Below are 19,021 nucleotides of genomic sequence, written 5' to 3'. Positions count from 1 at the left end.
TATTAACACTGTGCCAGAACTCCTGGGCAGTTTTTTGCTGTAAGTTCTACCTACCTCATAGTGATTGTTAGGAGAATTAAGAGTGACCCAGAGGGATGGAATGGGGAGGGAGGAGGGAGGGGGGTTCAGGATGGGGAACACATGTATACCTGTGACGGATTCATTTTGATATTTGGCAAAACTAATACAGTTATTTAAAGTCTAAAAATAAAATAAAATTAAAAAAAAGTAATAAAAAAAGATTCAAAATAAAAATAATAAACTTATTTCAAAAAAAAAAAAAGGAGAATTAAGAGTTAATACTGTAAAATGCTTAGGTCTGTGCCTGACACAGAGCAAGCACATCATTAATGATGGTCTTTTTATATTTTACATATGTCTATTGAATGTTGTTGTGATTCTAAGTGTGCATCTGTCTGCTCCATGAGATGACAGCTCCTTGAAGGCAGGGACGGTATTTTACCTTAGCATCCTGCTCTCAGGCTGTTTCTTCTCCTCCGCACCTTACGCCTAGCATGGTACCTGAGGAGCAGTAGTTTCAGCAACATCTGAGTTTCCTTTATGGTTATTAGCCTTGTTCTTCTCAAAGTATAGAGCTGGGAAACCAATCTGTTTAATTTATACTCTACGTTTAGTTAGTTAATAATAACATCATAATTAAGGCCTTACAAGGTAATAGGATGCAGGTAATAGCATCCTGTAGCCACCCTTCTCTCATTATCTGTATAATTCTTAAACATTGTTCCTTTTCTTTACCAACTAACTTTGTAAAAAAGAAATAGGGTGGCCTTCCGGGAATGGTATGAAAACAGTGGAAAGCATGCTATAGCTTTGATATAGTTATATGGACCTGAGTAATTTAAATGGAAGTGTTGGATATTGTAAACATGCCAGGTTCATTGACTTCTGGAGGAATTGAGCAACTAGCTAACTAGAAATGGCCCCTCAAGAAGCATGTCTGGGATTTGTCTAGTGAGACACTGTCCTCAGAAGTGATTGACTCAAAGGAACAGGCTCCCAGATTAATGACCACAGCCAGGTGGTAAGACTGCTTCATCGCTGAATATTTCTATTCTTCTATTTTAGGTTTTAAGGCTGGAAGAATTTATCCAACAGAATAAGGCATGTCCCCCAAGAGGCGATGAAAAGCCCCAGGAATTGGACTACCAGCACTGCAACATTTTAGAGACCCAGGTAACCTCTAGCTTTTTCTGCTTTAATTAAGGATATTTTTCTTCTCCTTTTCAGCACTTTGGTGTCCCCAGTGACACATGCTGGCATTAATGGGCCCTTTTATTTCCCCTCTCAGAGCTGCCAAAATGCCTGGGGAAAAAAAATCATTACAAAATCAATTTGCAACAACCATGAAGAAAATAGAGTTCTGAGTAATTATCTGCATGGTTTGAAAAAGAACAAGGCTTGTCAGATAAATCTTCCCTCCCTCTCTGGGAGCAGCCTGGCTGGCAGACAAAGGGGCACTGGACTAGAGTGGGGTCTTTGGTTCTGCCTGGAGCATGAATCCTAACAGTAATCACAATGCCCCCTTGCATCCCTCCGCATCCACATCCATATCTGTGATATCTGTTACTCTCACGGTAGCCCTCCCACGTGATGCTGCCCTTTTGTAAGGGATAGTGCTTCTGATAGAATCTAGTTTCTGTTTGTCTCTGTCAAGCTCATGCTAGGCTGTGTTCTTTCCCTAGGGTTGCCATAATGAATTACCACACCCTTGGGGCTTAAACCACAAAAATGTATTGTCTCACAGTTTTGAAGACTGAAAGTCCAAAATCACAGTGTGAGCAGGGTTGGCTCCTTCAGGTGGCTCTGCGTAGAGTCTGTTCCATGCCTCTCTCCAGCATCTGGTGGTTGTTGGCCTTGGCACTCCTTGGCACTCCTTGGCATTCCTTGGCTTGTCACCACATCACTCCAATCTCTGCCTCTGTCATCACACGGCCTTCTTGACGGTGTGTCTCTGGGTCCTCATATGGCCTTCTTATAGGGATGCTAGTCATTGGATTTAGAGCTTACCCTAATCCAATATGACCTTATTTTAACTAATTACATCTGCAAAAGCCCAGGTTGCAAGTAAAGTCATTTCTCTAGGTGCTGGAGTTAGGATTTCAATGTCTCTTCTTGGGGGCACAATTTAACCTAAAATATAGGCACTCAGTTAACATTCCTTGCATAATGTCAGAAACATAAATACTTCCTGTGAAGTTCATGTTTGAGTACCCTGACCTGAAGGACCCTCTTGGTTCCTATTTCAGCTTGCCTCTTAATCTTTATACCCAGTACCATAAAAAATACATTGCCTAAATTTCATATATTTTATTGCTGCCTCAAATTTTCAGTCCACTTTAGTCTCCAGGTGGGAAAACACTATGTAGGTGAGTCTGAATCTCACTGCTTTGTCCTCATCCATTAATCCACCCATTTCCCTGTGCCTGCGTGTCTTCAGAAATGATAAGTTCCCTTTGTTGATTCCAGTCCTGTTTTGCAAACAACAGCCCTACTGGGATAACCCATACTTAACCTTAACCACATATTCACCAGGATAGAAATGAGTCAAAAATCTAGTGGCTATGGATTTGAATAACAATATCGGTCAGTTATACAGCACTGTCTCCATTCATGACCTCATTGAAATTTGTGTAACCCTGTAATGTAACCATTTTGCAAAAGAGGGAAATGAAGGACAGAGAAGTTAGGTGACTCATTCATGGTCACAGGAAGCTAAGCGGCCGAGACAGGATGGAGCTAGGTCTGTGGCTCTGATCCTCCATTCTTCCTGTAAGAGTATCAACACATGTTCAGAATGCCTTCCAGATAAAATAGGCTATAGTTATATGTCTGGGGATTAAGGAGAGTAGCCAGGACTCCCCACATTTCCTCCTCTGACACCCAGCTGTGGGGGAAATTCTTGAGCAGTCCCCATTGCCCCTGCATAAGCTTGGAGGAGAAATAAAGGAATACAGGTACGTTTATCAGCAGGGCTGGCCCTTCCTGACTGAGGCCATCCCATCCTTTCTGAAAATGTCTACTTGCAGAACATGCAGGTATTTTCATTCTCTGTAAGTTTCTCAAGAATCAGCCTCATGAGCTAGCATTCAACAAGAAGAACTCCTGGCCCTAGGGACAGCTGAACTTTTCACCAGTACCCTGTGGGATTTCCCAGAAAGGCTCTTCCTCAAATATTGGAGAATTTCTCAGATCCTCAAAGTGACTGTGGTAGGGAGATGGGACAGAGTTGGCTGGGATTTTGAGTGATGAGATTCAAATTAAAGGAAGGTTGATAAGCTAGAAATAAATAATAATGAAGCTCCAGAAGATTACACAGCAGGCTGTATTTTCAGGAGGGAACACACACACACACACACACACACACACAAATTCTAGGTATGTTCCAGGACTGACGTACAAGGGCCAGAGCTTTCACTGCAGCTCAAGGTCTCTCAGCCTTGGCACTTGAGTTTCAGACTGGGTGACTTTATGTTGTGGGACTGCCCTGTGCATTGTAGGATGTTTGGTAGCACCCTTGGCCTCTACCCACCAAATGCCAGTAGCACTCCCTTTGCAATCAAAATGTCTCAACCAAAAACTTCTCCAGACCTTGATAAATGTTTACTTAGGACCATAATCATCCAATTGAGAACCACTGCTGTAGCTGAAAAGGCAAGTCCTAGAGAAGTTTAAGGGCTACAGTCCATGGGGTCGCAAAGAATCAGACATGACCGAGCAACTATACACACAGAAGTTTAAATACAAGTGCACATTGAAAACCTTGGTTGGTTCATCATGAAACTCGGCTCTCATCTGACCCTTCTGGGTCTAGACAACAATCCCTCCAAGAGCTCAGTTCTAGACAGAAGTAAAGAAGGAAGAACCTTCATGAGTATCAGTTCTGCTTGATCAACTCAACATGTATGTTATTCATTCGTTCCACAGTCATCTGTGAAACAATGACAGAAACAGTACATGGAAATGCTCAGTAGGTGCTAACTCTTACCATTGAAGGATTGGCTAGGTCCAGTGCTATGAGAAGCTTGAGCTTTGATAGATTTGCTGCATTGCACTCCATCCAGGTTGTCAGTGTACCCCCACGGCAGCGCGTGCAAGTGTCTGTTTCCGCACAACCTTACCGACACAACAGGTTACACAACTTTCTGAACCTGGTCAAGCTATATCAGAGAAAATGTATAATTTAGTTCAGATATTTTTGTCCAGCAAAATCTATGCCAACAAAGCACGTCAAAGCTTTGCCAAGGCCCTAGGGGTACAGGATCCAGGCCGTGTGGATGGTGTGTGAGCAGCGCACTGCGGTGCAGCCAACCCTGCACCCACACGGGACACAACAAAGGTTGTTCCCAGCTGTTCTGCCAGAGCGTTTCAGTGAGTCAAGAGAGACATAAATAATAAGGCCGACTGAGAGCCGACTCTTCACTCCATTCCCAGAATACACAGAGGGAGGGCTGCCAACCCTGGGTGTGACTCTGTCCCCACCATAGACAGCTGAGACTCCATTGAGCCTTTTATCCTGGCCTCTCATGTCTGGCCTCCTTGATTCTCTTAGGTTCACAATGTTCTTCATTAGTTTCCAGAAAGTCATGTGACTCTTGGTAATTTTCACAGAAACTTTTTTTGTGGAAGTTTCCGGTGTCTGGGTGAGCCGGGGACAGAGAAGGGGTGAAGTTTTCATAGATCCTTGCCTGCACCTTCTCCAGAAGAAACAGGAAAGTCATTGGTGGTCATTATTATTCAAGTCATTTCGCCTCAACAACTATTTCTGAGTGCTGTCGTTAAGAGAGGCCCAGGGCTGGATGAGTAAGGGTGGTCGTCAGAGAGCTCCATTTCAAATGCAGGAAGTAAATATTATATAATTACCTCTCTGGCATCAGTTTCCTCACTGTTGCTACTGGCAAACAGATCAAGTACCAAGAACATAGTGCTGTACACAGTCCCACACAACAACCCTATGAGGCAAGTATTATTATCCTCGCTTTGCAGATAGGGAAACTGAGGCCCAAAGAGGAACACCAGTGTCCAAATTACAGTTCTGTACTGCTTTTCATTAGTAAAGTGGCAGACATGATTCCTGTCCTCCACCCCAGAGACTTGTAATAAACAGAAGAAAGCACATAAAGTCACTTTTCAAAAGTGTTAAAAGAGTCTATAACGTAAGGTGACTTTGTAGTACCTATTACAGTCCCCTGTAATCATTTCAGCAAAACCCCATTGCATTAGGTGTTCTATTTTTAAGATGTACATAATGCTGCCTTTGAAAAATTGTCAAATGAACTTGAGAAAGACTTTCAATATTTCCTTCCTGAAGATTTCCTGGGCGTGGGTGTTCCTTTAAAATAGAAACAACCCAGATGAGGTTCACTGCCTAGAAGATGAAAGATGAAGACCTAATGTGACTGTGGGTTTAAAATAACCAGCCATTTGCTTGGGAGGAGTTGGGAGGAGGCTTTTGCAGTGGATGGTTAGGGGAGAAGCAGAGCTATTTATTTTCTGTGCATACTTTAGTGATGGAGAGAGTCCTGGACAGAACCTGAGAAATGCCTGATGGGGAATGCAAGAGTGTGAATTAGGGGCGATTAACTCAGGATACACCCAGAGTGGCTCAGTGTTGGTCCTGGGAGGCACTCACTGGGATCCCAAGCAGAAAACCAGAAAAGGGATGCTGGAGAGTCTGCCCTATTTGAAATTCACTGAAATGAGTATTGGTGAGCTTGAAAGTGCTCTTTCAGCCTACTGTTCATTTCCACGGTCAGGTTCATTTGAGAAATATTCAGATGGCACCCCATTTCCTTTGGAATGATACACTTTGACCCAAAATACCAGGTACAGAAGGTGGGGTGGTGAAGGAGGTGAATGCTTGCCATTTATATGGTCTGTTGGTCCCCTCTGCTGAACCATTAGTTTGTTGAAATCAAGAATTATATCTCTTATTAATCTCTGTCTTTCCAGCACCTAACATACCCACATGTGGCAGATGTTTGCACCTCCTTGCATATTAACTGATCCATGACATGCCAACTGAATGAATGGAGCTGAGGGTACTGTTTCAAGCTGGATTAGGAACACCTTCAAAAATTAGCCTTGGCCAGAGGATGATTTAAAGGAACACTGCTGCTGCTACGGCTGCTAAGTGGCTTCAGTCGTGTCCGACTCTGTGCGACCCCATAGACGGCAGCCCACCAGGCTCCCCCGTCCCTGGGATTCTCCAGGCAAGAACACTGGAGTGGGTTGCCATATTTGCAGGGAGCGAGAGGACTCATTTCCTTTTGCGGGGAAGGATATCCTTGTCTTTGGTTTCCAGGGAGCTGGAAGCAAGTGAACAGAAACAGAAAAGATTACTGAGTATTTCTCCCCATTGATTTGGGAAGCAGCCTTCATCTATCAGGTTGATTTTAAGTGTCTGATTTGCAGATACTTTGCAGCAATACGTTCGTTTCACAGTTTGAACTCACCCAGTTAGGCCCTGATACTGGCAGCTGGTGATCACGCTAACACAACAGAGTACCAGTGCAGTCACATGGAAGTCTGGACTTTTCTGACCTCAGACCCCCCTCTGCAGCACAAGGACAGGGTTGTCTTCATGCCACCCCCCTGGGTTGCCGGCGCCCATGAGTTACTGCATGGAAATGCAGGGGTGCTACACTGTGGGGAGCTGCTGTAGTCATCTGAGTGCATCGTCAGCCTCTTTTAAGCATCTTCTGCCCTCTCTTATTTCTGGACTCCTGCCCAGGATGCCTTTAAATAAATCAGTGGTCGATAAGGTAGCCCAGAAATTACATCCTGCACATTCTCTTTCACAGTCTTCACAGTGGCTCAGAGTGCATTTGAAATTCTTTTTCATCTTCATAACTGTCATGAGATCTTTGTCCATTATTCATGTTGCTTTAAGTTCCTTCTCCCTTTTTCCTTGATCAGTCTTAGCAGTAGTTTGATGTGTCTTTTCAAAAGGCCGGCTTTCAGATGTGCCGGTCAGATCTGTCTTTTTCTATGCCATTAATTTTGTCTTTCATACTTCTTTCCTTCTACTTACTTTGGGTTTATTATGTTATCCCTTTTCTAACTTCTTAAATGTTCTATAATAAATACACTTAAGGCTATAAATTTCCCTTTCAGTGTATGTCTTTAGCTGTATCCTAGAGTTTTGAAGTTTATCTCACTTTTTAAACCTACTTTCTTTACTGTTTTCTAAATTTTTTGCATTGTCATTAGATAATGTGGTCTATAAAATGTCAACATTCTAGCTATGCTGAAATTTGCTCTGTAGCCTGCTGTGGAGTCAGTTTTAAAAAAATATTTCCTATGTGATAGCCAAAAAGTATATATTCTGTTTGATTGTTAAAGGTTTGTTGTTGTTGTTCAGTCACTAAGTCATGTCTGACTCTTTGTGGCCCCCATGGTTAAAGCTTATATATTTAAACTCTAGTTCTGGTGTTCACTGTATGACCTTGGGCAAGGTTCATCACCTTTAAAATGGTATGATTCTCACCTCATAGAGTTGAGGGTGCACACTAAGCATTATATAAACATTAACATTGATTATTGTTCTTTTTTAGCTACTAGTTTCAGCTTATTAATCTTGTTCAAACCTTCCATTTCCTAGCTTATTTTGAGTACCTGATATATGAGTCTCTGAGAAGTGTGTATTAAAACCTCCCATTATAAATTTGCCCATTCTTCCCTACATTTCTGAACATTTTGCCTTATGTTTTCAAGCTCTGTTGCTAGGTCCCTATAAGTTCATTATTAGAGCTTTATAGTGGTGATTCATTTTACTAGGCTTTCCTGATAGCTCAGTTGGTAAAGAATCAGGCTGCATGCAGGAGACCTGGGTTCAATTCCTGGGCCAGGAAGATCCACTGGAGAAGGGATAGGCCACCCACTCTAGAATTCTTGGGCTTCCCTTGTGGCTCAGCTGGTAAAGAATCTGCCTGCAATATGGAAGACCTGGGTTCAATTCCTGGCTTGGGAAGATCCCCTGGAGAAGGGAAAGGCTCCCTACTCCAGTATTCTGGCCTAGAGAATTCCATCAACTGTATAGAACATGGGGTCACAAAGACTCATTTTACTAGGGTAGAGATATTCATGTTGAACTGAGTCAATTCTTATTTATTGTGATTACTGGTACCATTAGGATTGTTACATCTTAAATAAGAAGAAGTGGGATTTAAACATAGGCAATTTGCTGCCAGAGCCCAAGTTTTAAATGAGGGAAGGTCTCTTGGTTGTGGTGAGTGAAGTGAGGAAGCTAGACATGTAAATATCACAGGGTAGAGCATTGCAGGCGGCAAGAACAACCAGTGCAAAGGCCCTGAGGAAAGTACATGCTTGTTGTTTGTAGGAGGTAAGACCAAGAGTTCAGTTCTGGACATGTTACAGTTTGAGAAGTTTATTAAGCATCTGAATGATGTCTAGAGGGCAGTTGGATATACAAGTCTAGAGTTTAGGGGGAAACTTAGAAATGGAGATAAACTGTTTGTCGTTAGTATCCATGGAACTAGATGAGACACTAGGGAGTAAGACAGAAAAGAGAAGTCCAAGGACTGAGGTTTAGGGCAGGAAAGGAGGAGGCTTTAGCAGAGGAGACAAAGAAGGAGTAGCTGAGAGAGAGGAGGAAACCCAGGAAAGGGGGCTGCGTGGAGGAGGGAAGGAACAGATATTCCAGTTCTGCAGAAAAGTTCGATTAACTGAAGCCCATGGAGTGACCACTGGGATTTGGCAACATGGAGGTCCTCATTGGCCTTGACGTTGGTGGACTTTCATAGACATTAGAGTACACAGAAGGCAACCAGAGCAGTTTCATTCTGTGTTGGGGAGGGAGGGGAGCCCAAGGCCCCATCTTCCAGTCTCAGCTTTGCCTCTCTTATCACCAAAGGCATCTCTCATGGTCCCTGGAGTCTGGTTTGAAAACCAGAGATGTAACCAGCCACTTTGTTTTACAGCTGATGAAGCTCAGGGCCAGAAAAACACAAGACTGGCAGAGACACATAATTAGCAGAAAGCCCAGGTAGCAATTTATTATTATTTAATGAGATTTCTCAACAAAGAGATCTATCCTAGCCTGTCTTACACTGTTTTCTGTGGACAGTGGTTACTGTAACAAGTAGAAGAATCAAAATAAGAAAGTCTTCATTTTTCCATCTCTGCTGAAAGAGGAAATGATAACATGAACAAATTCTATTGATAGAAAATTCCGAAGCCTCATTATTAACTCATGATTTCCATATTGTCCTCCCACCATACCCCACTTCTCAAGGCGTCTGATCAAGTTCCATGTTTTCTGATCCTGCATTAGAGGATGCAGCAGACGGCCACCTGTAATATGAGTATAATAATAATAGCAGTTGCTCACCCTTATAGACCAGTGGCTGTTGCTGGCACTGTTCTCTGATCCCCACAACAGCCCCAGGGTTGCATTTCATTTCCATTCCTCTCTGATAGAAACCCTGGACAAGCTACGTGCTTTAGTTTCTCTCTCTGTGCTTTACTTTCATCAGCTGCATGACATGCTTGCTAGACTGAAAAGCAGGATACAGGCATCAGGGCTGACACTGCTCCTGAGCCAGGCAGTGGGCTCAGCACTGAATCATCACAGGCCTGAGAGCTGCGGGGATTGCCGGAGGCTCTTTCTCCTTCGCTCTCTGGTTTGGTAAACCACAGGTTGGCTCCAGGAACTTTACTTTAGTCTCATCTTACAACTGTTTTTCCCTTAGGATCCATGCTTGAGACCGAATGAACCTTCTCAGACTCTGCCCAGAGGAGAGGAATATCAAGATAAGTTAGTGGCTGAAGAAGGAACCAGCAGCGACGAAGAGGAAAGGTACAGGAGGACAGGCAGGCTTCCGAGGGCTCCAGTGAATGAGAACTCACACTTGAAGGATTCATTCATTCATTCTGTCCTCACATATTTGTCACTGCCCCATGCATGAAGCTTAGGGAGGGAACAAAAATGTCTTGTGTGCCTCCAGCACATCTAAGGACTTTACCTGAATTATTTAATTGTCATACCAACTCAGAGAGACCATTTTATAGATTAAGAACCTAACACTCAAAAAGGTTAATAAACTGCCCCAAATTCAGACAGACCTGGACTGGCCCAAACCTCTGCCTCCTGTTCTTCCAAGTGTTCTTTTACTAAGTGAGGGACATGAGGGAGCTTTGTCACAGAGAGGAACTCTCCCTCCTTTATCACCTATATTAGCTTTTGCTGCTCTAACAAACATTCCCAAAATATCAACGATTTTAGCTCATCAGTCAGCTATCTTTATTCTTGGCTCTGCCAAGCTCTTCTGGTTTTATATGACTTTGGATCCTGACTAAGAGTCTGATGTTATTGCTCTGCCCCAACCATGGATAGAGTTTAAGTCTGTTCAGATGCCATCCCATTCTGGGACCAAGACTGATGGATTAGCCTCTATCCAGGGCATGTTGTTGTCATGGTAAAGGGAAAAAGCTCAAAAAAGCTGATGAAAACATGCAGTGCCTCTTAAAGCCTACACTCAGGACTGCACAGTCTCGTTTTTATCCACATTCCATTGGTTAAAGCAAGTCACGTGACCACAAACTAATACTCTGAGCAGAAGGTAATATGCTCTCCACAGGTCTTAGTTTTGGCTGCTATAACAAAATACCATACAACAGAAGGTTATTCTCACAGCTCTGGATGCTGGGGATCAAGGTGCTGGCCCATTCAGTTCCTGGTGAGGACTCTTCCTGGTTTGCACATGGCCATCTTCTTGTGTCCTCTCATGGAGAAGACAGAGGCAGCAGACAGTGTGGGAGGAGGTCTCTCTTGTGTCTTTTCTTACAAAGGCACTAATCTCATCATGAGGGCTACTCTCTCATGACCTAATTACCTCCAGTGGTCTCATTTCCAAATACCATCATATTGGTGATTGAGGTTTCAACATGTGAATCTGGGGAGACACAATTCAATCCACAGCATCACATAAGGCAGTTGGTATTTGCTGAGCAATAAAGATCTGTCACACCAGCTCACAAGTTTCTGATACAGTAGGTCTGGGTATATCCCAACTCTGTGTCTTTTGAGAAAGCGTCCCAAGTGATTCTGAGGCTACCACAGTTATACTTCACTTCCCCACACTAATGAACAGCTGTGTGGGGTCCTGACAGATGACATGGAGTCCATGCTACCATCTGGTAGCTCTTCAAATAGTCCTGGTGAGAGCTTTCTTCCTGGCTTGCACATGGCCATCTTCTCATGTCCTCTCATGGAGAAGAGAGAAGCAGCAGACGATGTGGGAGGAGGTCTCTCTTTTGTCTTTTCTTATAAAGACACTAATCTCACCATGTGGGAGATTAGTTGTCCTAGTCTATTTGGACTGCTTAGCAAAATCCCATAGACTGGGTGGCTTATGAACAACATAAATTTATTTCTCACAGTTATGGGGGCTATAAAGTCCAAGATCAAGGTGATGGCCGTTTCTGTGTCTGATGAGGACTCACCTTCTGGCTTATAGAAGGCGTCTTTTCATTCTGTCTTCACAAGGTGGACGGGCAAGGGCCTCTTTTATAAAGGCATTAATCCCATTCATGAGGGTCTCACCTTCGTGACTTAATCACCTTCCAAAGGCCTCGTTTCTTAATACCATTAGATTGGGCAGTAGGCTTCAAAATAGGAATTTTGAGGGGACAGAAACATTTATAAGCTAGAACTGAGGAAGCAAAGCCTACACCCCTAAATCATATCAATGGCAGTGTTAGGTACCCTATAGTCCTGTGAACTCTCTAGCTAATAATACCTGCCCAGCTCCCTCCAGATTCTGTCTTGGGATCTATGAGATGTGTAACCATAGCAGTTAAAGAGCACAGACTCTGGAGTCGGGCCTCCAGACTAAATGCGGGTGCTGTCACTTACCCCTGGAAGCTACAAATCTTATTCTGTTCAAAACTAACACAGGGAAAGAAATAATCTTTACTGTGAAAATACTGGCAGGGATTTCAAGAAGTTTCTAAGGGGCCCAGCTTGGGTCATTTGTCCATCCCTGAGCCAGTCATTCTGGCCAAGGAGATGTCTGGCTCTGATGGACCAGGTAATGTGTCACATGCCCTTCCCATGGGCCAGTTAAGGATGAGGACAGAGTTAGCTGCATCTGAACCTTGTGGACTAAACAGGATCACTATGGAAAGAGAAAAGGCTTCCCCAAGGAGAGGATGCTGGGCAGACCAACAGTAGGTGATCACAGCAACCTTGTCTTTTCTCCTGTGTAGCTTTGTTGGTAAGGAGGTTACTCAACTACAGAAGAAAATGAGGAGATGTGGGGTCTGTAGGCTTCTTTCATGGGGGTTTTAGTTAGAGTGTAAGAACTGAGAAGTATAGAAAGATCTACGGTCAGAGGCTGCAGAACAGAACAAACACATTGGTTCTTTAGGGGTGAGGTTGCATATTCAGTAGTTAACCCCTTGAAGGTTGCTTGTCAGAGAACTTTTGGCATAGTGGGTTTTCCATTAGCTGTTGATTTAAGGTAGGGGTAGCAGGTCGGATGGGCTTTCCTGGTGGCTCAGCGGTAAAGAATCTGCCTGCAGTGCAGGAGACCTGGGTTCAATCCCTGGGTCAGGAAAACCCTGGAGGAGGGCATGGCAACCCACTCTAGTACTCCTGTTTAGAGAATCCCATGGACAGAGGAGCCTGGTGGGCTACATTCCATAGGGTCACACAAAGTTGGACATGACTGAAGCGATTAAACAGCAGCAGCAGCAGGTCAGAATCAACTTCAGTGGGAGCAGGGGGAGTCAGAAGAGTCTGCTATGACTTGCTTGTGAGAGATGGTAGGATAGGATCAGCTTTTTAGGATACGAGGGAATTTGACACAAGAGAATAGAGTAAGAGAGGGAAATTCTCATTAGTGGTGTTCCCAGGAATGATGATGTGGTAAATATAATAATAGTAAATATTTACTGAATGCTGGATTAACCCATTTAATTTTCATTAGGTAGATACCATTATTGAAGTACTTCATTTTAAAGATGAAGGAAACTGAAGAACAGAGAGGTTAAGTGACTTGTCTTTCTACTTATTCTGCCAGTAGATGGTAGGATCCAGATAATAGCCTCTCTGGCTCCAGAACTAATGTTTTTAACTACATCTCAACTTAGGGCAGCTGTTCTTATGCCATATGAAGTTCCACAGTTTTCCTGTTTTTCTAAGATCACTCTCTCCTTTAATACTCAGTAAAACGACTGAACTTGCACTTCCAGCTGTGGCAGGGTAACTGGTACTAGACTTGCCCTCTTTCTGTAGACAACTTTAAAAGTGAGCAAAATAAATAACAACTCTTTTAGGAACAGGACAATATGCAGAGAAGGACCATGTTCTTTAGAAAAGAAACATGAACTGAATCCCATAATCACTCCACATTTTCTCCTGCCTCTCTGTCTGGGGACAGTGCCAACCACAGTGCAGAGAAGTGGAGGTAAGTTGAGCTGAGGAAGCAGACATCAGGGCTCAGGGCTGCTAGAGCAGCTGGAATTTGTAAGGTAGGGTACCAGAAGAGGAGATACTAAGTGAGGGTATAGGGGACAGAAATCTATAAGAATTTTCCGTAGGTCCTTGCCAGGAGCTTGAGTGAGACTCATGAGGCCTAGGAGTATGCTGCTGCCATGGTGCTGAGGAAAATGAAGGTACTAGAGATGGGATGCTAGGACACATTGGATTCCAAGATCAGCCACAATGAAAAAAGCCTTTCTGAGCTCTATGAGCATTGAGTTGAGACCTCAGAAACAACACATTAAGAGTAAGAAACACACCCTGTGATAAGGGCCACACCCTAGAACAAAGGACAATGTTGAACTATACAAGCTCTAAAAAAAGACAAATCCGGGCATAAAAAGATCAGAAAGAGCCTTGAGTAATTTAACTGGCTGTCATAACAAAACTAACCACTTTTGAAAGGAATTCATAATACAGATTCCTACTATTATATTATCCACAGTATTGAGCATTTGATGAAAACATTATAAGACATGCAAGGAATCAGAACAGTATGACTTATAATCAAGAAAAAAATCAGCTAATAAAGCCTAAAATGACCTAGATATTGGAATTAGCAGACAAAAACTTGAAAGCAATTATATGAGCTATTTCAGGGAAATGTTATAATGAGTGAACAAATAGGGAATTTCTGCAGAGAAATGAAAACCTTGAAGCAATGGAAATTCTAAAGCTGTAAAGTACAATATCCACAATGAAGACCTCATTAGATGTACTTAACAGCAAATTAAAATCACAGACGAAAAGTTTATTGCTCTTAGATAGATCAGTAGAAACCCTCTTATCCAAAGAATGAGGGGGGAATTTTTTTTTTAAATGAAGAGATTCTTAGTGACTTGTGGGACAATATCAAATAGTCTTACATGCATGTATTTGGAGCCCACATGTAAAAAGGGAAAGAAAATGGACCAGGAAAAAATATTTGGAAAAAATGACCAAAAATTCCCCCAATTTGATGTGGGACACCAATTTACATATTCAAGAAGCTCAGTGAACTCCCCACAGAATAAATCTGAAGATATCAATGCCTAGATACATTATAGAAAATCTGCTGAAAACAAAATATATCCCCCCAGATCTTACAAGCAGTCAGGTTTTTAAAAAGACAAATTACATACAGGAGACAGTTGGCTTTTCATGAATACTAATGACAACTGACTTCTCATCAACCTTCTAGGCTCATTTTGTGATGAAAGCCAGAAAATGAAGCAATATCATTAAGGTTATAAATGGGGGAAAAAAAAAACAACCTGTAAAATCCTAATTTTAAGTCCAGTGAAAATGTCCTTAAAAAATGAGAATGAAATAGAACATTTTCAGGTATATAAAAGGTAAGAGGACTTTTCACCAGTTAAGCTGCAGTATGAGAAACAGCAGTTGAATTTATTAAAGCTGAAAGGAAATTACAGCAAATTTAAAGTTGGATTTACAGGAGAAAATGAAGAGCATCAGAAATGGTAAATGTATAGGTAAATATAAAAAACTACTGCTTTTCTTTCTCTTTAATTTCTTTAAAAGACATATAACTGCTTAATAATTGAGCAGTATATTATGAAGTTCACATTGCATATAGTTGAATAATATATGACCACTAGCACAAAGAATGGGGATTAATGGAATTATAGTATTGTAAGGGACTCATATTTTATATGAAGAGGTACAATGTTAACTCTAAGTAGGTTGTGATAAGTTAAGGATACAAGTTGTAATCCATAGAGCACCATTAAACATTAATACAAAGAAAAGCTTAAAAAATCCAATAAAAGAACTAAAATGGAATCATAAAATGTCAGGTAGGTAGATAGAAAAAAGAACAGAAGAACGATAAGAAAAGGAATTGGGAAGTTAGAAAACAAATAAGATGTGGATTTAAACCCAATCATTTCCATCCTGATCATGTAAATGAAACAGAGACATCATTTAAAAGAAAGAGATTGCCAGAGTGGATCAAAATGTCCTAGCACGTAGGACATTTACTACATGCTATCTGCAAGAGAGAGATTTAAGTATATAAGACACTGTTATGGCATGAATTGCGCTGCCCCATGCCCCCCTCAAATTCATATGTTAAGGCCCTAATCCCCAATTTGAATGCATTCAGAGATAAAGCTTCAAATAGATGATTGATTTAAATGGGGTTATTAGAGTGGCCCTCACCCAATGTTTCCTTGTAAGAAGAGGAGATTAGTGCACTGGTAAAGCAGACAAAGGGACAATCACATGAGGACACAGGGTGATGGAAGTTGGCTATCTGCAAGCTTCAGAAGAGAAGCCTTAGAAGAAACCACACCTGCTGACTCCATGATCATGGGCTTCTAGCTTTCAGAATTATGAGAAAATTAATTTCTGCTTTTTAAGCCCTTCAGTTGGTGTTATTTTATATGATACACCTTATACAGGCACAGATAAGTTGGAAGGTAAAAGGATAAAAATAGATATACCATGCAAATACAAAATGTAAGGGAGCTAATGTGGCTATATTCATATCAATGTAGACTTCAGAACAAGAAGTATTACCAGTGTTTAAAAAGGGATGTTTCACAACAGTGAAGTGGTCAATTCTTCTGGAAGACATCACAATCCTAAATATGTATTATGTAATACTGCTACTGCTACTGCTGCTAAGTCGCCTCAGTCATGTCCAACTCTGTGCGACCCCATAGACGGCAGCCCACCAGGCTCCCCTGTCCCTGGTATTCTCCAGGCAAGAACACTGGAGTGGGTTGCCATTGCCTTCTCCAATGCAGGCAAGTGAAAAGTGAAAGTGAAGTCGTTCAGTCATGTCCGACTCTTAGCGACCCCATGGACTGCAGCCTGCCAGGCTCCTCCGTCCATGGGATTTTCCAGGCAAGAGTACTGGAGTGGGGTGCCATTGCCTTCTCTGGTATTATGTAATAACAGAGCTTTAAATAATGAAGCAAATACTATGAGAACTAAAGGAAGAAATTTACAATCATATCTGAGATTCTGACATCCTTTTTGGAATATTTGATTGAATGACTATACTAATATCAGTAAGGACATAGAAGATTTGAACTACACTATTAACTAACTTAATCTATTTTATATCTGTAGACAATATGGTGAAAAACTACAGAATAAATTTTTTTCAAGGCACTGAAAACATTTGTCAATATAGACAAACTAATATTCTTCATGAATGCAAAATCCTCAACAAAATGTTTGAAAATATGAAGCAGTATATAAAAAGAATAATACAGCATGACCAAGTAGAGTTTATCCCAGGAATGTGTGGTTGATTGAACATTTGAATGGCAATCATGTAATTCATCATATTAAAAAATAAAGAGAAAAATAAATAATCATATCAATAGATGCACAAAAGCATTAGACAAAAGTTAACATCCTTTCATGATAAAAACTCTTAAATCCATGAATAGAATTTCTTCAGCCTGAAAAAGATCATGTATGATAAACATGCTTAATGGTAAAATATTGGACACGTTCCTCCAAAAACTCAGAATAAAGCAAAAATTCTGCTCTCACTACCTATCATTGTCCTGAAGGTCCTAGTCAGCCCTGTAAAGCAAGAAAAAGAGCTACAAATTAGAAAGGAAGAGTAAAAATGTCTTTATTTACAGACAGAATGATCATAATTGAATACTCAGTGTTGTTAAGAACATAATTTACTCTGAATTGAGATATAGATTCAGTTCAATCCCATGTAAAATCCCAATAGCCCTGTTTGTAGAATAAACTGCTCTGAACATGGTTATATTTAGCATAGCTTCCAGAAGTTTGAAGATAACCTAAGAGAATTAAGATGCAAAGAAAGAAATCTTTCACTTTATTAAGTACTTGACTAATTTTTTATTTGTATTAATATACAATTAATACAATGTGCCAGACATAGAGTTAAGCATTTTTTAAGATATTTACTGTATTAATCTTTATTACAATCCATGTGAACGGTACTAATATTAACCCCATGTTTTGGAAGAAGAAACAGTTTAAAGAGCTCAGACAAAGTAACATAACCATTTACCAGTAGTAGAGCTAGAATTTGAATCTGGGCAATCTGGCTCTAGTGTCCATGATCTTAACAACTTTGCTACACTGCTCTTAACATCCTGCCCTTCCTTTCAGGGGTCCCCTCTGTCTATGTTGCTGGGCCTTTTCGCCTCTGCCAAGTCAGAGTCCTTCTTATCATGGTCTTTCTTCACAGTCCAGGGCCCTAACTCCCTAACCTGTGGTCCTCTGGCCTGATGTGTTTGCCAGAGGAAGCAAAATGTCATTGACCTCCCAGCAATCTCTGCAGCGATGCCCACAGTGCGGCATCCTTTTACACTGTTAAACAGGATAAATACTTAACTTTACAATCAGCCCATCGCATTTGAATTTCTCAGCTGGTTTAAAAGCTCAGAACTGAGTATAGAAAAGTCTCCTCCAAAAATATTTGTCAGCATCTCTTCTAGAATGCAGAAACTACTGCAGCTTTAAACCAGCATTGTCTTATCCCTGCTACATACACAGAAAGGCTATTTATAATCCTCCTGTGTATACTTGGGAAAAGCCAGTTAAAGCCATGTGTGCTTTGAAAAGTGTAAAGTACTGTAGTCAAGTAGAACATCATTTTTTGTTATTTTTTTCCACATTCATGAAAAGTTGTGAAATTAGGCTACAGAGACCTCTTCTTTTGAAGCTTCCAGGGACCCCATATAAGTAACTCTAAGCTCTCAGTCATTCTGATAATTGATCATTTATTAAGTACCCACTGAAACAGGTATCCAGTGATTCCAGCTGAATATTGACAGTCTCCCAAGTGCAACAGCACTTAGAATTGTATGTCAAATAGCTTTTTCAAATCTAGGAGAGATGTCTCTCATTCCATTAATGCCATCAGAGCTCCCTCCTCCCAGTCTGAGAGGCTGGGATGTTAGCAGGGTGACCATGTCATTTCCAAGGTGGCATTTTTGTGATTTTGACCTCCATATCTTCAAAGGATCGAAGCACCCATCAAGGAGGGAGGTGACCTGCAGCCTCCATTGGGCTCTTTGCCAAAGGAGAAGGCACCAGAAATCCAGCGTCTGCAGGAGGAGTGGCAGAGCCAGAAGGCCAGATTGCAAGCCCAGGTAGAAGGAAGGCCTTGGTAGGGATGCACCCTCATGCTGAGTGAGACCCTGCCTCTCCCGTATTCTTGCAGACAACCTTGGAAATGCATGTGGGGCCCAATTCTTGTCCAAGCTGGGGAGGGCAGTCCAGGTCCAGGGCAAGGTGGGCTTCTTGGTTCTGTTCATTTATTCATTTAACACCTGCTATGAGCCAGGAACTCTTCTAGGTGCTTGTATATTATCAGTGAGCAAACCAGACAAAAGTCCTGCATTACAGGGCTTGTATTTTAGCAGAGGAGGTGGACACTGACAATAAACACTAGACATAAAAAATAAGCACTTACAATATTAGAAGATGTTAAGGGCTTTAGCAAAACGAAAAAACTGAGCAGGATAAAGAAGATTGAGTGGCTGTCTGGTG

The 19,021-nt window shown here is 41.7% G+C and overlaps 1 protein-coding gene across 4 annotated transcripts in view; it reads left to right on the top strand.

Annotated features, from left to right (window-relative positions):
* FAM184B (family with sequence similarity 184 member B) overlaps positions 1-19,021 on the top strand; it is a 117,928-nt gene that overhangs the window by 76,853 nt on the left and 22,054 nt on the right. For all 4 annotated transcript variants that reach the window (XM_055588114.1, XM_055588113.1, XM_055588115.1 and 1 more), the window contains exons 7-9: positions 1,087-1,194; positions 9,732-9,838; positions 18,492-18,621. In XM_055588114.1, coding sequence (XP_055444089.1) covers positions 1,087-1,194; positions 9,732-9,838; positions 18,492-18,621 — 345 coding nt within the window. The remainder of the gene's footprint in view (positions 1-1,086; positions 1,195-9,731; positions 9,839-18,491; positions 18,622-19,021) is intronic.

The sequence above is a fragment of the Bubalus kerabau genome, chromosome 7 (assembly GCF_029407905.1).
Source record: "Bubalus kerabau isolate K-KA32 ecotype Philippines breed swamp buffalo chromosome 7, PCC_UOA_SB_1v2, whole genome shotgun sequence".
NCBI classification, from domain to species: Eukaryota; Metazoa; Chordata; class Mammalia; order Artiodactyla; family Bovidae; genus Bubalus; species Bubalus kerabau.
This window is presented reverse-complemented; position numbering and strand designations above follow the sequence as displayed.